This window comes from Acipenser ruthenus, chromosome 9 (assembly GCF_902713425.1).
Source record: "Acipenser ruthenus chromosome 9, fAciRut3.2 maternal haplotype, whole genome shotgun sequence".
Taxonomy (NCBI): domain Eukaryota; kingdom Metazoa; phylum Chordata; class Actinopteri; order Acipenseriformes; family Acipenseridae; genus Acipenser; species Acipenser ruthenus.
The window spans coordinates 24,646,981-24,671,649 of NC_081197.1; the positions used below are offsets into that span (position 1 = coordinate 24,646,981).

The following is a 24,669-nucleotide window of genomic DNA, read 5'->3' on the forward strand; positions in this document are numbered from 1 at the left end:
TGGAGAAGATCAGGCAAGACCGGGCTCGGGTGCTTTTAGTAGCCCCGAAGTGTCCCAGGAGGCTCTGGCTCTTAGCACTAGCACAGCTCCTGTATGGTCAGTCGTGGGAGCTGCCGGTCCGTCGCACCCTGCTGAGCGAGGCACCGGGAACTCTGTGGCATCCAGACCCAACAGGCCTGCAGCTCTGGATTTGGCCCCTGAGAGGAGACATTTGAGCCGCCTCGGGTTATGTGACCTGGTCATTGACACCCTTCAGAATGCCAGGGCAGCGTCTACGCGCTCCCAGTATGGCTACAAATGGGGTGTTTTTTTAGTGGACTGGACACCACGACTTGCCCCATGGCAGATATACTGCCAATTTTTGCAGGACCTTTTTGACAAAGGGAAATCTCCCTTGTCTACCTGGCAGCTATATCAGCTTGTCTTATTAAAATTGACTCGGTCTCCCCAGGAGCACACTTCTTGGTGGAATAGTTTTTGAAGGGTGCTCGAGGTTAAGACCCCCTAGAAAGGACATTATACCTCGCTGGTGGCTCAATGTAGTGTTGGACGCACTTACAAGACCACCATTTGAGCCCCTACATTCATAAAGACATCTTTCCTTTCTGTTTTTTTGTGAAGGCCAGCACTAAGGCTACTCTCCTCACTAATCCTGTTTTTCTCACTAAAAACATTTTTGATTTCCATATTAACACTAGAACCGCCACATCAGTCATTTTGACGGTTTGAGGTTTTCAAATTTAAATTACTCTGCGTGTCTGAAAGTTATTCAGTTGTCAGTTTATGACTTTTCCTAAATACATTTATTAAATACCCTGACGGCATTTGAAAGGCAGGATCACCAAAATAAGGAAGGTATAATCCCACCCACCTAGAACCGCCAAAGCCACCATTTTGACTACCTTTTACAATACATGTTTTTATTTTGAATATAACCTACAATATTCTATTTTATTTTTATATTCAAGCCTGACATTTCGATCAGAAAACTGCAATGTAACAGGCTGCAGGAACTCAACCTGGATTCTGTGCTGCACCGAGTGACACACGCAAGAGAAAACATGTTACTTTCTGTGGCACCCACACTGTAAATTGTGGGTGTTTTTGTGTGTTTTGGTGGTGGTTGGCAGGGATGGGGTTAATTCATGTCCCTGCCAAAAACATGTGAGAATGTGGCTGCTCCAAAATAGAATAATTGGTGAGCCCAGATCTCCATTAGGGAGACGACCAGGGAGCTGGGAACAGAGAAGTTTGCTGCTACAGGAAGAGAAAAAACATTCCTGTATTTTTATTTTTAAAATCCACTGTGATAGTGCAAGACTTCGGTGAGGGATTTTCTGTTTCATTTTGTGTTCATGAGTTGTTTTTGTTTAACCTTTTTATTTTGGCCTGGGGAGCTGTGTTTTTGTTTATAATTTGATTTTGGAAGAATGCATTTGCATTTCTTCATTCCTAAGTCTCCTTTCTGCCTCCTGACCACCATAGACACCCGGCCACTCTACAACTTTCGTTTTAAATTAAAAACTACTTTCGGTTTTTACTTGTTTACACAGTAGTTTCTTTTAAAATGTTTTATTGTAGTTTTTCATTTTTTAAAGTAATGCTTTATGTGTGGTAAGTTTTCATTATTGATGTTGTTTAAAATGTAACCGTCATAATGACTGCCGACGGCGGTTTTAGGTATGAATATAACTATGGCGGTTCTACTGTTAACCAGTCAGTGGAATTGGAGGCCTTCCATCCACCTCCTTTCCAGTCTGACAGGGAGAGAAAGCTCCATTTGCTCTGTCCAGTTAGGCACTGGTGTATTATGTTGACCATACACAGACCCTCAATTTGTCTTTAGGCTAGAATGCTGAAGGCAGTTTTTCCTTCCATTTAGCACATCTGCTGGTGCTGCAAGTCCTTCACTTGCGAAGGCTTGGGTATTGTATTCTATTCTGTAATGGTTACATTTTGTACTTGAAAGGGAACGTTAGGTTATTATCATAACCCTGGTTCCCTGAAATACAAATGTAACAATTACCCTTCAAGGTCACTATGTGCACTCCAACACAGCAGGCCTGAAGAGAAAATGGCGCTGATCCCTATGAGACAGCTGTTGATATCTCCTGGGGGTGGGGTGAAGACGGGTCTTCTTAAAGGAGCAGCTTTGATATAATAAGTGCTCAGGTGATTCGGGCTATAAGAGATATATTCCATTCGATAATGGTTACATTTCTATTTGAGGGAACCAGGGTTATGGTAATGAAAAAAGTACAGATCTATCTGTTTTTACAGAGGATAATGAAATGAGGAATTTACTCTCAGAAAAATGAAATGAGGAATCTGGGTGTAATTTTTGACCCTGACCTCTCTTTCGAGCCACATATCCAGAACATAACCAATGTTTTTTTCACCTTAGAAGTATTGCCAAGGCGTTTTCTTTCACGGCAAAATGCTGAGAGATTGGTGCATGCCTTTATATCTTCTAGGATTGATTACTGTAACGTCCTGTTCTCCTGAATTCCAAATTATGTTCTATCACGATTACAGCTTGTACAAAATGCTACAGCCAGGGTTCTAACTAGAACAAAAAAATGTGAGCACATTACCCCTCCATTGGCTCCCGGTGCGGTCCAGGATCTACTTCAAAGTCCTTCTCATTACCTATAAAGCCCTAAATGGTTTGGGTGCAGCCTATCTGAAGGATCTTTTAGTCCCCTGTGTTCCTGGACGGCCTTTCCGATCCCAGGATGCAGGGTTGCTGACTGACCCAAGGATTTTAAAGCAAAAGACAGGTGGTAGAGCATTCAGTTATAGAGCCCCCGAACTCTGGAATGCTCTCCCTTGCTTGGTGAGAGACGCATCGACTTTTATAATATCTTTCACACTTTCAACCTGATATTTTGTTCTGTTTCCTTCTTTAGTTTTATTCTATTATTTTACTGTTTTTATTGTACTTAAATGTTTTTCTTCCTTGTTAAACGCCTTGAGATGGCTTGCCATGAAAGGCGCTCTATAAATACATTTTGATTTGATAACCTAACATTTTGTTTCATGCCACTGTAAATCAGCGTTATTTGCTCAATTTTTCAGTTATTGATTATATTTTCCTCTTAGGTCTCTATTGGCACAGGGAGCTCATTGGTGCCTAACAGTTATTCATCTAGTATTACTATTGGAATTTATATACAGTGGTCTATTTAAATTGTACTTATTAATGCATTCAAGTTCACCTAATTTGTGGTTACTGAAGCTTTTATTTTAGGGAATTCAAGCGCAAATCAAAGAATTACCTTGATTTGTAAAGGATATTTAGGCAGCTATATATATATATATATATATAAAACATATTGCCCATTAGATTTCTTAATTGTTTATCCAGCAGATTGGTAAAAGACAACGTTAAGCAAGGTTTATGCGCTGCATCTCTGTTGAAACTATAACAAACTGTTGGTTTTTAAATAACTTATCAGTGGTGTACAATGGTATATCCTATTAAAAATGTCTACTTTAAGATTATGAAATAATGTAGTAGTTAGTGTGCGGTACTTCTCTAAAGTGGTAGATTCCACTGGAAACATAGTTACAAAATGTAACTAGAATGGCCAATATAACCAAACGATTGACTCATTATGCTCAAATACCAAAGCCAGTCTTTTTTTTCTTTCTAGCTTTGCAGATTCAAACTGGTTGATGAGAGCTACAAGTCCTTGATCGAGGATATCGCATATGACCCACTAGTAATGTCAATGGTGAAACCAAGGCTGGGCACAGAAACACGGGAACGGATTCGGGGAGAACAATTGCGAGAGGTCCTCAAAGAAGGACTGGGCACCTTGGAGGAAATCTCAGACCATCTTCGTTACCTCTTCGATTCATCCAGGGCTGAATTTCCTCGGCTGTACTTCCTTAGTGATGGAGAGCTGATTCAGCTACTCTCTGCTCATGTGAGTCCACCCTCACTACTGCCCCTGGTACGCAAGTGTTTCCCAAGCGTGCAGGAGCTGCAGCTTGGGTCCCATACTAAGCGGCCCCAGAACAGGGCTCGTCTGGAGCTCTACAGTGTAAAGTTCTATGTAAGTGGGGTGTGTGGGAGACTGGGAGAGAAGCTAACTTTTAATACCTTACAGGGATCTGTCATCAAACCTGTGAACTGGCTGTGCGACCTGGAGCAAAAGATAAGGGGGACTTTATATTGTCTCCTAATTGATTGCATGTTGGAGAGACAGTCACCAAAAGAAGAGAAGGGGTTGGAAACCAAGAACAAGTTTGAATCTAATGAGCCAGAAAGATTAAAAAAACTTTGGTGGGACCTGGCAGCCCGCTATCCCTTGCAGAGCCTTCTAGTGTCAGAGGAGGTGCTCTGGTGCAAGGAAGTCAGAGAGTGCCTTTTCAGGAAGGCTCCTATAAATAAGAGTGGACTTAAATCTAGGTATGCTGCCAAACTTCAAGGATTGATCTGGAGCATCCGGGAGCATGCTGCAGGTTATAATGGGAAAGAGTCTTTCCGTGTCATGTCAACACTTAGGGCTTTGGTCTTGCTAAACATAAAGCACAATGACATCCTTTCCAGGCTATCAGACCAGAAAATTGAATTGGAATCATCCTTTGAGTGGCAGAGGTTGGTAAGGTACTACATGAGCTCAAAAAATGTTTCAGACAGTTCAGACCCTGCAATTTTCAGTTCCCAGGAACAAAGGTGCTATATGGATGTTTTAGGTTTGTGTATGCCCTATGGCTATGAGTATGTGGGTCCTGATGACGGGCTGTTTGTTAACACTCCCAACACTGAAAGAGCAGCATTAGGCTTGCTATTTGCCTTGAGCAGCTATGGCTGCAGCTCACTAATTGGGCCCAGCAGGACAGGCAAAAATGAAACTGTTGCTCACCTGGGCAAAGCCTTTGGAAAGCAAGTGATCACTGTGCATTGCTCTAAGGAGACCAGTCCGAGCATTGTTCTCCAAATGTTATGTGGTGCCATACAGACTGGAGCCTGGTTGGTACTGGATGCTGTGGATTTGATGACACAAGGAGCACTGGGATGTCTTGGGCAACACCTCTTGGACATCCGCCACTCCCTAGCTGCACTGCTGAAGTATCAGCAGCACACAGATAAATTCCAGTCCAGTCTTAAGACACAAACATCACTTGAATCTGAACTCCAAAGAGACACTGGTGAAGATTTCTTCTTGGCCTGCCCTTCTCCTAATATTTATGGACTTTCTGTCAGTAGAACAGCTTCAGCTGAGATCGTTCAAGTCAAGCCTTTTGAGCCCCCTACTTTAGGGGACATTACTTTCAATGGAAGACCAATCTCTGCCAAACTTGGCTATGGTTGTATCCTGATTATGTCCGGATTGACTAAGATACCAGAAAACCTGCAGGCAGCCACTAGACCCATCTCCCTGATTCAGCCAGACTGTAGAACTATTGCAGAGGTTTCTCTTGTAGCCCTTGGGTTCACTCATGCTAAGCAACTGGCAAACAAACTGATCTCTCTTTTTACTCTGGCTCAGGACACCGGCTGTCTGCCCCATAGCAGTGGCAACTGGCTCCCAGTTCTTAAAAAAATAATATTTTCAGCCAGGAGACAGTTTTACAAGGAGGATCAGGTAGAGGGAATTATAAAACATGGACTTGCTGAAACAAAAAAAATTAAATTGGACAAGCCAATAAGAGAAAAAGAGTTGGAACAACAAAAAGTTACATCTGTGAAGTCTTCAGAGAACCAGGAGCCAGGAAAGGAGAGTCACAAGAGCCCTAGTTCTTCTGCTGATGGGTCTTTGAAGTCGGCAAATGTGCTTCAGACCATGGAAGAAGAACAAGCCATTCTTAAGGCAATTTTTTCTTTTTTGATGTCAAGCATGTCAGAGCCCTTGAAATTAGCTCAGTTCTCTGAGCTGTTAAAAGAAATCTTCCCAGCTTACAACTGTTGCTTCCCTCAAATTCTCAGGGCAGAACAACATGCTCATTCTGCTTTGCTTGTTTCGGCAGTGAGCCAGGAACTCTGGGAATCTGGACTGCACTCTGATCAACGGGTCATCAGGAATATCATTGACCTCTACCATGCACTGCAGTTAACAAGAGCAGTAATCCTTATAGGACCTGCAGGCAGTGGAAAGACAACCTCTTATAGATCATTAGCAGGGGCTTTGAGAAGACTGGCAGGTAGGACAGAGGAGATGGACTGCAAAGAGGAAGCTAGTAATAAGATGGACGGCTTGGTTAGTGGACAACCCACCTGGACTTCAGTGGATACAGCTATAATTTTCCCCAGCAGTCTCTCTATAGAGGAGTTTTTTGGAGTCTTCCATTCACAAGGGTCATGGTTGGACGGAGCATTTACAAAAATATTGAAGGACTCAGAAAAAAGGGATTCTGTCACAAAAGATCTGAAACAAAAACCCAGGGTTTCCAAAGAGAAATGGGTGGTGTTGGATGGAGAGTCACTGGCAGAGGCGTGGCTGGATCCGATCAGCACTTTGTTGGACACTGAGAACCCGTTCCTCAGCCTTCCCAGTGGAGAGCAAGTGAGGCCGTCTAGAGAAAGACTAAAGATTGTATTGGAGGTTACGGAGCTGGATGGGGCCTCCCCATCTGTGATAACGCAATGTGGATTAGTGTACCACACTGAAAAGGATGTGTGGAGGACAATATGGAAGGCAGCAGTGGAGGCCCTCACCCAGGAGTACAATTTGGATCAACGGACAAAGAGCCTATGGAGCACACTTGCAGATGATCTGTTTGCACCTACACTGGCCTTCCTGAGGTGCAGTAGCTGTTCTCCAGTGCTGATCGAGGGGACTGCGGCTAAACAGGACAAGACAGTGGCATATGGCGTGCAGGAAGTGACCTCATTCAGCAGAATCCTCCAAGCCTTCTTAGAACAGTGTAACTCAGAGAAGGGAAAGGGAAAAAGATTACGACTCGGACACATAGCCATCAAAGGTATGTATTGGGCTGTAATGCGTGGGGGAGGGGGGGATTAAATTGCATTTGTCTGCCACAATTGTTACCCATATGTATTTGCAACTCAATGCAAGAATGCTGGATTAAAATTTGATTACATTAAATTAGTTGAAACATTTTAAATAATGGAATTACTTCTTTCTCATGGATCATTTGTGTTTTCCAGTTTTTGTTGTTTCTGTTTTTCATCACATCCTTAGAACCTTGTGTTTATAATTTATAGAAATATGACTTAACAAGATGCCTCTAGTGCATTCCCCACAAGGGGAGACTAAAAGTGAGAATAATTTAATTAGCAAACTTTCCTGTTGACAACTGTGTTGTGATAGGCTGTTTTATTTAATGGCTCCGGTTCACAAGATAAATTAATAGTCTCATGCTTTTCCCCATTATGTAAAGATTGAGTACTATTGGGTAACAGTTAAGTAAGTATTTATTGTTGTTCTTGTTATACTTGTTTGTCTCTTTATGTTGTATTTTATGAGTGTAACAGCACATTACCATCAACGTGAAATTGCCTGTGTTAATGTTTATGTATGATACGTGTATTGATTTGGTTATTATCAAACAAACAAAAAATGCCTTGCATGTTTTTTGCCCCTCCCCAAGTGTAAAACAAAAAAATCTCCGAAAATCAGCGTTTTTCCATGTTAATCCACAACAAACAGATACCTAGGATCCCTGATTATAAGTACCAGCTGGTTGGTTACTGACAGGAAAGAGACCTGAAGGGGTGGGGTCAGTTTCACTCTCCCAGGTGAAATGACCCAAAAAAGTGCAAGGTCTGCGAATCAATGAAAGATAAGGCTATGGCAGTAATACACATATGACTGGAGACATGCATGTATTCTCTCTCTATTAAACACACACACACACAAGCACACACACATACATACACTATATTTTTTTAAAACAGGACCTGACAGCCTCACATTGCACTTTTTAACTTCGACGAAATATTTACAGAATACTTAACTGCTGCTATAATCATAATTCATTTATTATTAAATTATACCAAATCACATTTTATTCAAAGTATATAAAGTCAGCAAAAACATGTTTTCCTGTCATTGTAAATAAAAACGTGACTTGGTATAGTTTAATTATAATTCCATTAATAATAAACAATTCATGCAGCATAGTCCTAATAGCCGTTGTTAAGTATTCTGTAAACATTTCATCTAATAGTTAAAAAGTACAATATGGGGCCACGGACATGAATGGAATACCTAATGTGATTGAGATGATTGACACGGATTTTGCCTAACATATTTGTAATGTTGTCTGACTCCCCCCACACTATTATTATTATTATTATTATTTATTTATTAGCAGACGCCCTTATCCAGGGCGACTTACAATCGTAAGCAAATATATTTCAAGTGTTACAATACAAGTAATACAATAAGAGCAAGAAATACAATAACTTTTGCTCAAGTGTGACACTGTATGTACAATGTACACTCTCACCTTCACATGTCTGTATGCACATATTATAACATCTTATAATACTGTAAGTGTTCGGTGGCTACTTCTAATCATAAGAACAGAAGAACATAAGAAAGTTTACACACGAGAGGAGGCCATTCAGCCTATCTTGCTTGTTTGGTTGTTAGTAGCTTATTGATCCCAGAATCTCATCAAGCAGCTTCTTGAAAGATCCCAGGGTGTCAGCTTCAACAACATTACTGGGGAGTTGGTTCCAGACCCTCACAATTCTCTGTGTTTATTTTGAGTTTATTTATCGCGGAGGTGAACAAACAGTACCAAAGAAAATGCATGATTAGAGGAATTCATGAACAATCAACTATAAACAAATTGTGTATTGGGTTGAGGAGTTCTGTCGTAATTTTAAAAGCTTAATAAATGTATAATGTGCCGTCCGATTTTTACCCACACACCAGATCAGCATTGCATGTGTGAAATTATCTAAATAAATGTACATTCTGCATGACAAAATGCACAATTTTAAATTAAGTTTACAAATTATACACAAACTAGATATTCCCATTATTTTTTATTTCCATGTGGCTGCTGCTCGCTGGTGGGAGAGCCGCCTCCCTGTACGCTAGCAGTTTCCATAACAGCGGATTATGCTTCCATTCATTTTTCTTGATCTTGTTAACATGCATTTTGATCAACGAGTTCCCCTTATTTAGTCATTGAGACAGGAAGTGATGTAGCCGTCCTGCGACAATTAAGCACTTTAACGAGAAATGCGCTCATTAACAACCCAATTTCAAAGCATTAACAGATTGATTTAATTAACACATTTTGTCTGAAAATCACTTGCTACTAAAGCTCTCATTACTATACCACGAGTTTGATACAAACACTTTTTTTGTTTTTTAATCCTGCCCAATGTATCTTGTTAGCAACAGCAATTAATTTAACCAGTGCATCACAACACAATTGTCAGCAGGCAGTTTGTATAGTTGTTGAGGGTGAAACTAATAATCAAATTAGCATCTAACTCTAGCTTTAATCCCACATCGATTACGCAAAAAGCCCTTCTGTGCACTACAATAGGAAATGGTCTTCACTAGAGAGGCATGTTGCTATGAAACTTGCTGAGCTCAAAACTTTTCAATTTCAAGGATGTGAAGAGAAATGAAAACCAGACAAGAATCATAAAGCAACTAACATGAACGATACATTGGTGAGAGAATGAATACATTCTGTATACCCTTTACATGCTACCTTTTACAAGTCAACAAATGTTTAATGCTCATATTTAGAAAAACAAAGATCATCCTATCATCCGTTGTTTAAATATAAGACAATACAGTATTTCCTGGTAAAGATTGTTTCAATAACAGATCAAAAATAATATATTGTATGTTGAAGCATATGTTGATTCTGAACAATTCTTATTGTTTAATAGTGACCTAATGAGGTTTCAAAAATGAGTATTTTTTTCTTGTACTTCAAGGGAATGAAGCACAGTCACTTTACGCCGATGACTCTAGTACCCATTCCTCCCAGCATCTACTGGCCATAAACATGTTTGTGGTCTCATATATCTGGGGATTTGGAGGGCACCTGCACCCCAGGTAAGCATTAAACAGATATGTGTTTGTGCTTTGCTTCCAGAGCTGTTTCTGTGATGAAGGGTATTCTTTTTTTTTTTATGGTCTATAGCTTTTTTTTTTTATTACATTTGTACCTGCTGTAGTAACTCATATGATAATGAAAGACTTCATCGATCTGCTTACCTATTGTAAACGTAATTCCATCTAGGTTACCTGAAATTGTTGGAAGCCAAAAGTTTATAGCTTTTAAATATAGCCTTCTATAATGTTAAACCACAATGTTGTACTATAATAAGTTTGACACCGTTCAAGGGATTTGCACAAAAATGTGTGGTCTCGTGGGGTAGATCCTTGATGGTGGGCCATTTCGTTCTGCTTGGAGGGCGGATTCCAAGATCTAGATGGTGAAGAAATGTAAAACATCTTAGTTTTTTTGTCACTCTCCGGTAGACAAACTTTTTTTTGTTGAAAATTTCAGGGTACAAAGGAACTGGCCCAGAATAGTGCCCTTTGCTGGTTTGATGGAAAAAATATTAATCCGTTCATGAGTTATATGGATTTGAAATTTTGGGTTCTGAACATGCTCAGTACAGCTCTTCAGGTTAGATCAATGGTGGCCAATATGTGGATTTTTTGGTGGATCTTGGGACAAATCAGAACAAGCACTAACATATAAGCATGCAACAGTTTTTGTTTCGGCTGATGGGCAGAGCCTTCTGTGCCAGTAGCACAGGAAAATATCCCGACAGTTTCTGCATATGAGACAAAAAAAAAATAAGGTTGACAATAAAAAATAAACATGATTTTTTTCAGTGGAAAAGTTATTAAGAAAAAAAAAAAACAGTCGGATCTAAACTCTCATTGCTCAATTGTATTGTACTGTTAATCGCACATTAAAAAGTACAAATCCCATAGCCCGCCAATTTCACTGATTTATCAGTGCGATGGCTATTAGTTTCCAGACAATTTGAAAACTTGTCAAACCAAGATGAGGAAAATAACACATTTTCATGTGATTGGAGAGGTTTCAAAAGAAAACCGCGATGAACAAAATTCAGATATGTCGGCGTCTTTACAAGAAATGAGAAATGAAGGTATGTCAGAAGATGAAAGCGAACAGGGAACTTCGAGATGGGCTATGTTAGTTACAGCGTGTTCAGCGCGTTCTTTTGTAAGTAGCAAAAGAACATACAAGTTCAACCAAAAGTGGCTAAAAGATTTTCCCTGGCTTAATTTGACAATGTTAAAAAAAAAAAAAAAATCCATGTTTTGCACGTTTTGTCAGGAAGCAGGGGAACAGATGGCAGGTAAGACTGCATTTTAACAAGGAGCCAGAAGTTCAAAACGTGAAAAAATATTAAAGCACAGTGCTTCAAAACGGCACGCAATGTGCGGACAGGCATACATCTGGAAACGTCAGCCAGAACATCCTGCTACCATAAACAGGCAAATAGCACATTCTGAGGAAGATGCTACCAAGCAGTTAAAAATCAATTAAGTTGGAAAGAAAAGTTGTTCATTATAATTTTGTTGATGCAAAAGTACTGAACTGCACAAGTGTTATGTAAGAAAGGAAGGAAAAAAAAAAGATTTGTAGATATTCAACTATACATTTGAGCAAAATTCTATTTTTTTTTTTGTGTGCCCCTAAATTTCAGTGTGTGACTATATTTAACTTAGTTAGCGTAGAGCTCTGCCTACACCAGGTTTCAAGACTGGTAAGTTTCTGTTTTATAACTACCTATGCTTAATATTAAAATGCTTTGATTACGCATTTGTTACATTTTTGTTGTTGTGGTTGTTTTGTTTTATTATTACTATCTTACGTATTGGACACTGTTATATTAAATCCCGCTAATAATTGTTGGTCATAGCTTACTGGTGGATCGCGGTGCCCGTTGAGATCTACCACAATGGATCATAGTGGTTGGTGAATTGGCCACCACTGGGTTAGAAAAAATTGTAAGAAAAAAATCTTTGTTTGTGAGGTGGTGTGGCAAAGTGGTTAATAGTGTGCAGGTGATTAAAGAACAGACAGATTCTATAAGACTAACTATAACATTATCTTTCCTTTTCGGTGAGTCAGAAATGTATTCATTTTTATCTTTTAAATACTTTTTGTCACATGTCTCACAAACATTTTCTTCTCATGAAAAAAAATAATCTGTTCTTGCGAAAGAAGTACTCTGACGAAAAAAGATTTTGGACTTTGATTATTCTTCTCGTGAGGGATCTTTTTTCGTGAAGTTCTGACTTTCTGCCTGACTTCCTTGGGTAATAGTTCGAGATGCCTCTGTTACATTTTAATCGCTGATATCTCTGCCTCTGTTCAAGTTAGAAAGACGGGAGACTTCTTTTGTTCTTCTGCCCCCCTCTACCAGTATTACAAGTCAAACATATTTAAAAGTTCAAATCAGGAGCTGAATTTAGTCATGTGCTTCAGGTGTCCAGTATATTGTACAGTATACACCCCCTTTTCATGTATCTATTTCTATAGAAGGCACTAGACATGCGAAGTTCCGATAGCTACTCCTAATGAATCTACAGCATTTCTGGCTGGCACTCGAGTTTGAAACTGGTTTATCTTGTGTTGTACATATATTATAAAAGCCATTAGACAATAACATTAACTTAAATTTATATAAAAATCACTTTACAATTTCATGTGCTTGTATTATCAGTATGACAAAGTGCCATTAAAAAATTGCCATTTTTTATACCCAATTCGCCAAATATTATAGTGTGTAGCCTCCAAAGTAACAAGCACATAATTAGAGTTGAGGGGGAAACGTCATCCTGAGTCCGGGGGCTCAGCCTCCCCTGGGACCTCTGACCATACAGGTATGATCAGACCTTGTGCACAGCCTGTACCACAGCCAGGAGCTGCCAGCGGGTTACACTATAGTTCCACTCACCTTGCTTAGTGCCCGGTTGTAGTATGCTACGACTCTCTCTCCATCCGGGCCCTACTGGGAATGCCACTGTCTTGCGATGTCCTCTGTTTCTAGGAGGGGCCGGTCATTGCCTCTCCATGTCTGACAAGTCCTTCTTCTCCTAAGACGGCACGCCGGTGTTGCCCCGGTCCTGCAGCTCCTTCTCTGGGAACGGGGTCAGCAGTAAGCGGTCCCGGCTGAGGTGCATGGTTCCCCTGGCCAGGTCAAGCATGGCCCCGACCTTGGTCAGGAGATCTAGCCCGAGGATGCAGCCATTCTTGATCTTCGCCAGCCAGAGCTGTATCTTCAGGCATCGCCGTCCCATCATGGGCACGATCTGACCAGTGATGGTTGGAGGTGGACGTTGGGGGGGGCTATCTCGTTGCTCAACATGCATGTACAATGGAGATGGTGGAGCTGGTATCCACAAGGGCTTTGCACTGGACCCCACTGAGCAAGCATGGTACTGCAGGCAGCTGCTCTGGCCAATCCAGCCTACCACTGCCATTTTGCAGGGGAAAAGTAGGGTTGCAGGGAGGCTGTCCCCCATCTAAGCCAACCGTTTTTCATTTCCTGCTGGTTTGGGCTTCCTGTGCAGGTCCTCTAGGCAATGATATTGAGCCTGGAGGAGCCTCACTGGCTCCACAGACCCTTCTCACATCCCGGACTCGCCCTCCTCGAGCATGGCCTCGACCCTTTCTGCGTGGGCCAAGGCCTGCTCTAGGGAGGTTGGGGAGTCGAGCCGTCGGAGTGAGGCAGTGTTTAGACCACGGATTAACTCCTCCATCACATGGTCCTCTTGAATGACCAGCAGGTAATCCGGATACCCCCATCGAGCCAATTATGCTATGTCCACCGCCAGGACTCCCAGCTTCTCCCCGGCGGGTTCCACCTTCCCGAACCAGCAGCTAAGGGCTGCGGAGAGGGGGTCACATACTGCCTTGCCGGGTCTAAGTTGAGCAGGACCTGCAGTGCCTTCCCCTCCAGCACCGCTGCCAGCTGGCAGATCGAGCTTCTGGACCCCAACTGTTCGCCCAGGCCGATATGCGGAACTTCGCCTGGTGGTCTTCCTAGGACGAAGTCCCATTGTAGTGACTGACCTTGATGCTCGTGTTGGTTGGTCGTGCTGACTGCAAGTCCCCGGGGTTGCCAGCCTGGGACCGTCGGGGCTCCCAGTGGTCTTCTTCGCGCCATCTGCTGCTGGTGCTTCCTGGTTGGCTTTGCCCTGCCCACAGACCTTGAAATAACAACAATTATTAACATTTTTCCAAAAATCCCGCAGTCCCAGCGTCCTTTGCGCCTATTTAAATATTGTCCTCCCCTGCTCGGCTCTCTGCTGCCAGGAGTCTGCCACGCTGCTGTAATAACAATTCTATATTTAATAATTTAGAGTTAATCTAGGTTGATTAGTTCTTGAATTAAATGACGTGTTACAAGATCGAGGATTTACTATGAACACACATACACACGCTAGACACAAGGAAAGTTTAATCAATAGTACTATTTTATAGTCCACAAATATTAGACTGAAATCAGAAAAGTCAGAAAGTAAATCTCATACTGTAAAACAAGAAATTCGCAAGCACGAAATGTTTGCTAATTTCACGTTTATTAAAAATCCATAAAATGTGTCGTACATTAAAAGAAAAAGCGCAAACATTTATTGCAGCAAAAATTGACTTTGAAGGTCATTAGCGAAATTAAGTTGTTTTACAGTAGTTTCTAAGCACAAAAACTCGTCAAAGCTATCACCCTGCATTCAAGCAGCTAGCAGAGCCAGTGAAACATGACACTGCTTATCTTCACACATACACACAGCAGCAGTCAGCAGCAGCGCGCAGGCTGTGATGTATCTAGTAGCTTGCTATATATATATATGTATATACACACACACACACACACACACACACATATACACACACACACACACATTACACCCACACACAGCCTAAACTGAAATGGTGCAGACAATCGTAGAATATATCACATTAAACTTACTAATGATATATAGATTAAGGTGTAACAGTTGGCTATCTGAGGTGCCAGGTAAATATTTAATCTACTAATGTTTGTGTTAATTCTCACCAAAGCCGTCACTAGGACATAGTAGTAAACTCACATAAAACAAGTTATCCCTCCTACACCCTACCCTAAACCAGGGAACACAAAACCAAGGAACTTTCACAACTACAAATTTGAGCATAGAGTAAGTTGACCCCCACAAAAGAAATAGAAAGAAAGAAAGCTTGATATTGCATTCTTACATTTATTGCACCTAATTGCCCCCATACGCTTAATAGCAGTATACTAATTAACCTTTACACCACGGGTAAGTATAAATATATTTACAATTTATAGAAAAACATTCTTTCCAACAATATTAAAGTTCGCTAGACCCATGGTTAAACAAACTATCTGCACATTCCTTATTTTATAGACCCTGACCTCTAAATGATATACCTTTCTTTCTCTGCTCTACTGTAATTTACAAAGAGAATTTTTTATAACTTTTACTTAATTGACACAAATATACACATAAGTTATCAAATAGCAAAATGCCAATTATTCACTATTGCATTTCTAGAAACAGTATATCATAACACGGTCAGTTGCAATGCACTGCATATAAAGAAAACGCTAATAATACCCAAACACAATTTAACAACAGTCCTATTTCTCTCTTCACCCATTAATAAGTTAACATTTTAAACCACAGAATAGAATGTAGAAACTTGTATTAATAAAGTGCATTTAACACAGTTAATAATTAATCCCTGCATGTGCTCTCCAACCAGTCGGTAAGTCATTCAATGACAGTGGCGTGCTGTCAGGACCTTCAAGGTATTCTCTGCTGACCAGACAGTGCCAAGTAAACCATCAGTCAAATGACATTACGTTGCCTCACTCACTTGTGTACAGTGTGCTTGCTTATAATATGAAACATACTACTCTAATTATTATTTGTTCATTTGTCTGACGCCTTTATCCAAGATGACGTACAGGGTTTACTAGAGGTTTTTTAAGAGTCTAGGGGTTTCCTGAAAGGGATGTGATCAGCCAATAAGAGATCTGCATTTGCACCGCATCAGTCTAAAACAACGACCAGACGCTAGAAAAAAACAGTTGAGGGTATTCTCTGTTTCACTTGAAGGTCTTAAGTGAGTTTAACCAATAGGCGAAGAATGTCCATTTTTTTTTTAGACAGGCGACCAATCAGGAGTGAGCAGAGGCGGACCATAAATCTTCCAGGGTATTCTTTGCCTCACTTGAAGGCCCTGCTTTAGCAACCAATGGGAAAGTCAAAGCTCTGACAGCTGACCAATCAGGGAAAGGATATACTCAGCACTTTCAGAATTCAAATTATGAAAGGTATCTGTGGCTTACAGGTAGCTGCCAAAAAAAAAAAATAGTCAATTTTGTCACGACACGCCACTGTTCAATGGTCGCTTCATTTTAAAACAAACAGATCAAAGTTCCACACTTAACCTCTTCAAACTCAAAAAATAGCATAATCCCAAGTGCAATTAAAAAGTTCAGCACAACACGTGGCTTAGACCTTGCCGATATCATCGCGGGGGCCATTATCACGCCGGCCATTACAGCGACTACCCATAACAGAGCTACGACATCACCGCGACGGACATTGCAGTGACTGCCCATAACAGCGCTACGACATCACCGCGACGGACATTGCAGTGACTGCCCATAACAGCGCTACGACATCACCGCGACGGACATTGCAGTGACTGCCCATAACAGCGCTACGACATCACCGCGACGGACATTACAGTGACTGCCCATAACAGCACTACGACATCACCGCGACGGACATTACAGTGACTGCCCATAACAGAGCTACGACATCACCGTGACGGACATTACAGTGACTGCCCATAACAGCACTACGACATCATCGCGACGGACATTACAGTGACTGCCCATAACAGCACTACGACATTACCGCGCCAAACTACAATTCAATTCCAAGAAAACTCTGTGAACTTCACAAACATGTATGCAGGTTTTAATATGACCTGGCAGTGTCAGTGAGACTTGTTTAGGACAATTGCAAAGCAGTTGCATTCCAGGTTTTACTACCAGACCCCCATCCCATTTCTCAGAGCGTTCATTTCTCAAGGAAGAAATAAACAGTGGTTGTTGTTACCGCTGTTTTGGCCCCAAAACTGCCTTTGGTGTGTTTCTTTTGTCTGCCGCCGCCACAATATGTAGAAACGTTAGTTTGCCTGTTTGGCAGGGCACCTAAAATTGTAATCCTGTAAGCTGCTAGAGAATAGATTTATACAGTGTGTGTGTGCGTATACAATGGTCGTCCAAAGCTTACAAACCCTAATTAATGGAAGTGTAACACCCTACAATTAATGTTGAATACATGTATATAGTACATTCCTATAAATATCCCTATTTATTTATGGTAAATATACAGGTAGTGGACACAAAAATGGAAATACCTGGGTAAATGAGGGACACCAAGTATACTGAAAGCAAGGGCTTCCACACAGGTGTGGCTCATGCTTTAATTAAGCAAATAACTTCCCAGCATGCTTAGGGTCATGTATAAAAATGCTGGACAGGCCTGGTTGCCTATAATTATGGCTAGCATGGCTGCAAGAGGAGACCTCAGTGACTCTGAAAGAGGGGTGATTGTTGGGGCGCGTTTGGCAGGAGCTTCAGTGACCAAGACAGCTCAACTTGCTGATGTTTCACGAGCAATGGTGTCTAAGGTGATGTCGGCATGGAACTCCGAGGGAAAGACATCATCAGCAAAAGGCAACAGTGGGCGGAAGCGCATACTCCAGGATCGTGATATTTGTGCATTAATTCGAAGTGCAAGGCAACACAGGCGAGCAACTGCAGATCAATTGACTGCAAATTTCAACCTGGGCCGTGAGCAGCTAGTTTCATCAAAAATGGTCCCCCGAGAACTCCACAGAGCAGGATACCATAGTGACCCAACGCCCTATTAAGTGACTTTACATTGGTGTTTCCATTTTTTTGTCCACTACCTGTATGTAGATGGTACATTCCTAAAATCCCCCTATTCTTCTGTTTTCTAATATAAAAAAGTTCAAAAAACAAAAAGCTTGTTACAGTTATGTACTGCTTTGTTTGTGTTGTGCTCTTATAGCCCTGGATAAATATATTGTCAAAAGAAACAAGAAATCACCATTTAATGTGTGTAACAGAAGCATACATGGGATACTTTTGACAAACAACTGTGGATATTGGCCAATTGCAATATAGGCCGAGCCCTTCAGGGTGGAATAAAGATATTAATGCATAATAATAATAATAATAATAATAATAATAACAACAGTAATACTAATAATAATAAGAATTAGGGGTGGGCACCAATATCAATATTTTGATATGATATTGATATCGTTCGATATCGATAATAATTTCCATATCGCGAGACGTACTTTTTATTGCTAATACTGCTAAAAATACAAATGCAGTACAAATGAAGTTTTTTTTTTTTATATTAAGATACAACAAACCCTATACATACAATCATTGTTAGTCTTGTAGGCAAACTCCTGTTTCTTCACCTGTTTCCTCTCACCGGCCAATCCCTTACCGGTAACTATATCCTGTTTTCAAAAAGTGTGAGCATCAACGAATTAAGAAACAGGGCCATCTTTTTTAAAGGGATACACCCCAAAAAACAAACTTAACACAAACAAACATAATACACAGGAAAATCGGCTTAAATAATTTGAGATATATACATATATCTCATTTTTTTTTTCACATTCAGAACGTGCTAACAAGGTACCAAATGCTATTTGCATTTTTTCCATATGATTACTTACACTATTAGTAATGTATTTTTAAAATGTGAAATGTGTGTCAAGCTGTGTAATTTGTCCCAGTACCAGCCAAAACAATTGTGTTGCATGTTCAGTTTTGCCAGTCAGAGACTGGGTGACAATGTGTTAGGCTGATGTAACTGTGCTTAGGAAAAGGGATGAATGTTACCAAGCCTTATGCAGCTGTGTTTTCTTTATGCAGTAACAATACGGTACAATCTTGGCCAAACCAAACATGCAACACAATTGTTTTGGTTGGCACTGGGACAAATTACACAGCTTGAATTAAAATGTATTCTATACATGTCACAGAATTGATAAATGACAGTATAGAAACTACCATGCAAATGAAGCCACTGCATTAATGAAATGAAATAAAAAATAAATAAATAAAAAAAATGTATTGGTAACATTCACCCCTTTTCCTAAGCACAGTCACATCAGCCTAACACATTATCACCCAGTCTGACCAGCTGGGCGAGTTTCGTCTTTGCACAGGTAGGGGTAGGGTCCGCTGCCAGCCAAAACTTGATCCCAAATTTGACAGGTTTGTTTGTCCAGCGACACCGTGCTTTTAAATTTAAATTAGCAAAACAGGTTGAAAAAAAAAAAAAAAAAGCCGGGCGGAACAGTAAACAAAGCAAGACAGTTTCCACCATCTGCGCAAAACGTAGTACTCCGTGAAAGCAATCACCGGTGTCCTGGTGCTGTATTTCACAATGTACTGGACATGGCAGCCATCAATTCTTTCTTTTGTACAATGAATGCACCGGAGAAAATATCAGTAGGAGTGATCTCTTATGATGCTAGCCATGGAGCTTTGGCAGAAACATTTCAATCAGAAAACTGCAAAGCAGCAGGGAAACGCAGCTCAACCTGGATTCAGTGCGCAGCCATCAAGTGACACACGCAACAGAAAACTATGCCAGGTAACTAAATGCAGTAAAAATAAAACTTCTGATATCTGTGCCCAGTGTGAAAGAGCAGTATGTGGTAAATGCACACGACAAGTTGATCTGTGTGGATTGTGCTAATATGGGGGATGCTTTGAAGCATGTTTCCCTGAACGCGCATTCCCGTTACACAATGGGAAACAAGTTACTTTGTTATTTTTTATAAATTATTTTGATTTTACAATTGTGTATGTAGGCCTTCATATATCCAGTTAACATGGTTACACTTATTTTGAAATGTTTATTTTATATTTTTTTTCTTTTTTTGAAGTTGTGCTATGCAGTAGGCTAATGTGAAAAAAAAAGCCTTTTGTTATTTTTGTAAATAATGACTTCGTTTTTTCAATTTCGTATGTACATATAGCAGTTTACATCTGTTTACACAGTATCTTTTGAAATGTTTATTTTATTATAGTTTTTCATTTTTTTGTCATGCATTATATGTGCTAAATTTGAAAAAAGCCTTTTATGTTTATTTTTTCATTTAAATAGTGTTTCTGCTATGCAAATGTTAGATATGATGTTCATAAATAAAACTTTCCAGTTTGTGTTTCATTTTCATACCGAAGCTGTTTAAAATGTACCCGTCAAAATGACTAGTGCTGGCGGTTCTAGGTAGTAGCATAAACCCGGCGGTTCTACGGTGATATAAGCTACCAAATGTCCTAGGAAACTAAATCAAATTCTGTTTAAGTAGTGTGTAAACTGTACTGTATTACTGTAGATATCCTACCCTCCTTTGCAACCTAGTTTTTACTTTGCCTCTTGAAAATCAGGCTGTCGGCACATAGAAAGCGCGTTTTCACCACTTGTTTAAAACTTGTTTAGTGGAATCACTATAATCTTTACGAAGTAGAACATACAGTATGCACTGTGCTTAAATACCTGCACAAGAGAATTTGAATTGTGAATGTTCTTTTATGCAGATCTAGACAATGTCTGACTGCCTAATAAAATGTAAATCAGCATATCTGCAACACGTCCGCCTTGCTGTTCCGTTTAACTCAGATACTGTAATAAAATCATTTATTTACACGTTCAATATTTGGATTGTGTTATATATGTAGGTGTGTGCAAATTTATTAACACAACCACCTGCCTCTGAATTTGATTTGTTGTACAATGTATAGCACCTTTCATTTGCAAATGGAGATTTCAAAGCCAGACCAGTTCATTAGTGTGGTGTAATTAGACATTCTGCTGTAATATTTTGTTTTTCAAATTGATGGAAACTATTTTCTCAGCAAGTTTTGTAGCAGAAATTGAACTACTGCAATTTAACATTAAGATTTAGTTTAAAACTTTGACCCTTTGCGGTCCTATGTCGGACTGGGTTCGACATTACAATTATTCCTTTCCGGTCCAAAAAGACGTCAAGCACAGGTCTCTAGTCGTTTTTTCTCTCCGGAAAAAGCCGAGAACCTTTCAATGGCCGAATTAAACCAATAGGAGCCGAAGAAAGGGGCGGATCTGAGCAATACACATAGACCCTGCACCAGAGATAACAGGGACATAAACAAACAAGATAGCTGCTTCCGCATCCAGCGATCAAAGAAAACCACAGACATTTGCAGAGCTTTTTGGAGATGTTATAGTAATAACATAATGACTTGGATCGCATTATTGAGTTTGGTGATAAAACGAGTGATAAGGAGATGATTTATCAGTATGCAGAGTACTACGAAGAGGTATGTGAAATACAGCAAACAAGGGGTGGGGCAGGGCTGGAGATGCAGTACTGAGTGTTCTGTTGATATGCAGTGTCTTTTAAACCTGTTTTACTGTGAAAAAAAACTTTTAAAACAACGGGTATAAAATAAACTGCGCGTGTGAAAATGAATTGGACCCGACGCCTGAGAGGCGCTGAATAAATGGACCACTAAGGGTTAAAGTTATTTGTTAAATGACTTGACCACAGTGTATTTCTTTAAAAAGCCATTTAAAAAGGATTACAAAAAAATGACATACCGCGGTACGACGATAACCGTGGTATATCCTTTGATGGTTACCATACCGTCAATTTTATACCGTGACATCCAAGGAGGTGTATCGCTGGCTTATTTTGAAGACCCTGCATACTAAATGTAATTATTAAACAGGACACAAAGTCTACAGGACCAACTAAGGACAGCACTGCCTATCAAAAGGGTGATCTTTTCTTTCTGCTGCCCCCCAAAAACAAATACAATCAAAAACATACCTCTCAGAAATCACCTAAGCAGATAACCTAACTAAATATAATATTAAATCCAATATTTGGAACATGACACTTACTGTGAATATAGCCCTGTGGTGCTGTAATATAAACATTTAGTATTTTCTTACTGCTCTTGACATTCTAATTTAAGAGATGGTCTATGTTCTAATTTAACATGTTTTTTAAAATTCCTTGAAGTTTAATGAACAAGGTCCATAATGTACAGTACTGCAAATAGAGATAGATGCCTAGTTAATGCATTTTCTTTAACAAGCATTTCACAGATTACCAGGTGTTATTAGGAATGTTAATAGTTGAGATTAACCGTGTAGGTTACATTTATTCAAGGTCTTTATACCATCATAAATGAGAAAACATGCTCAGGTTTCAGGGCAACATACTGCATATCAGTTATTACTCAAGTATAATTGGATACACCCAAGCTGGTAGACTATAGATACAGGTGTTTATTATTAAATTAAATGTTTAAGAAATTGAAGATTCAACAAGCAAAAATGTCCACAGGCATTTATTGCTCTCCAGAATACAAAATTTACCTGGCTGAAAGTTGGCTTATTGTGCAACCTAGAACATCTGTCTCCATGACGACATGCCCCGATTTTAAAGTAGAATGAACAATTTACTCTGTTAAGAAAAAAAAAATGACAAAGGCAATAACAATTATCATTTCCAATCAAAATAGAGACTTGAGGTTTCTGTGGCCCAAGTAGTGCTCCTGCTAGGATGTAACATAACTGCATTAGTATTATCATGCCAGGAGAAGTACCAAGTATTGTGTGGCGGATAGCGGCAGAGGGAAGACTCAGAGACAGAAAGTGCAGTGAAACCAAAATATTTTAATTAACAAAACACAAATAAAAAGGCACGATGGCCAACCAAAAAGACAAACACAAAAACAGGCTTTAAACACAAACTATACACAAAGAATCACTCACTCTCTCACACACGTCTTTTCACTGTTCCAAACACTCTCCCACTAACATACCCAACCACTCCCTTTTATACAGGTGCCTGAATTGGGCAATTCGCACCTCATTAGCCCAGGCACATTCCACACATTCCTCACACAAATTCACTGAACCACACCCCAAACGCACTCATATCCACTCTAAACAATACAAAAAACCAAAACCACCACAAAATAGGCTGCACCCCATCACACACCTCCCCTCCTTGTGTGCAGCACAACATGGCCTACATGGCCACCTCCCCCCTCAGTCTCAAAGACCCGGAAGAGTGGGAAGCACAGTGTCCATGGGGGTGGCCATGGTGGGAGGTCCGGCACCCCCCAATTCTTCGTGGCCGGCAGCTCCCTCTTCCGGGGCTTCCGCCACACACTATCCTGCCGCAAAAGTGCGGCTGGGGGAGCTGGTCTCCTGACCTCCCCCCCCTTCTTCATGGCCGGCATTTCCCCTCCGTGGGGCTCCGAGCACACGATCTCCGGCAGCGAAACTGCTGCGAGGGGAACTGGTCTCCTGATCTCTCCCCCTTTCTTCATGGCCGGCAGCTCCCCTCCGTGGGGCTCCGGCCACAGTGTAGCGACCCCAGGCGAAGCAGGACCTTCAACGACACCAGGCGAAGCAGGATCCCTGGTGACCCCAGGCGAAGCAGGATCCCTGGCGACCCCAGGCGACGGCAGCAGCAGCGGACCCTCGGGAGGCGACGGCAGCAGCAGCGGACCCTGCTCCTCTCCCTCGGGTGGTGGTGGTAGAGGCAGAGGCAGCTCCTGCTCCTCTCCCTTGGGTGGTGGTGGTGGAGGCGGGAACAGCAGCTCGTCTCCCTCTGGTGGCGCTGCTGGCTCCTCCGACAGCGGGGTTAGAGCTGTTGGCGCTGCCGGCTCCTCCGACAGCGGGGGTAGGGCTGGTGGCGCTGCCGGCTCCTCCGACAGCGGGGGTAGGGCTGGTGGCGCTGCCGGCTCCTCCGACAGCGGGGGTAGGGCTGGTGGCGCTGCCGGCTCCTCCGACAGCAGGGGTAGGGCTGGTGGCGCTGCCTGCTCCTCCGACAGCGGGGGTAGGGCTGGTGGTGCTGCCGGCTCCTCCGACAGCGGGGGTAGAGCTGGTGGCGGGCGTCTCCGCTGGGCTCCCTTCAGCAGCAAAAACAACGGCTGCTGTGGAGCCTGAGCTTCACGCCTTCGTCCCTCCCAAAAAAAAAAAAATAGGGGTTTGGGCCTTCAGCTTCTCCCCTCCGGACACAGGACGCACTGGCTCTTCCTCTTCCGGCTCTTGCAGCGGCAGGTGAACCAGCAGGCATGCTCCCTCTGCTGGTGGCGGCAATGGAGGAAGAGACAGCAGGTAATCTTCCCCTGCTGGTGGAGGAAGCATCAACTCCTCCCTCTCGGGCCGTGGACGCACCAACTCCTCCCTCTCGGGCCGTGGACGCACCGACTCCTCCCTCTCGGGCCGTGGACGTTCGGGCTCCCCCCACTTGGGCTGTGGACGTTCGGGCTCCTCCCACTCGGGCTCTGGACGTTCGGGCTCCTCCCACTCGGGCTGTTGCAGCGGCAGCTCCTCCTCCTCATAGCCGGGGCACAACTCTGCCGCGAGCCCTTTTAAAAATAGCTCCCAGCTGTCATCTGCCTCCTCCTGGGCCAGCTCCATTTTCCTCCACCTCATCCTCTCTTTCCCTTTTTTTTTTTTTTTTTTTTTTTAAACAAAACAAAAAAACTGCACTTCCGCTCTGAGTCTCCAGGGGGCGCTATCCCACTTCTGTGACACCAACCTGTGGCAGGATAGCGGCAGAGGGAAGACT

At 41.7% G+C, this 24,669-nt stretch overlaps 1 protein-coding gene across 1 annotated transcript in view; it reads left to right on the forward strand.

Moving 5' to 3' along the window:
• Window positions 1-24,669, forward strand: part of LOC117406232 (dynein heavy chain domain-containing protein 1) — a 304,176-nt gene that overhangs the window by 129,533 nt on the left and 149,974 nt on the right. Inside the window, exons 21-22 of the mRNA XM_059029741.1 lie at window positions 3,657-6,933; window positions 9,887-10,007. Coding sequence (XP_058885724.1) covers window positions 3,657-6,933; window positions 9,887-10,007 — 3,398 coding nt within the window. The remainder of the gene's footprint in view (window positions 1-3,656; window positions 6,934-9,886; window positions 10,008-24,669) is intronic.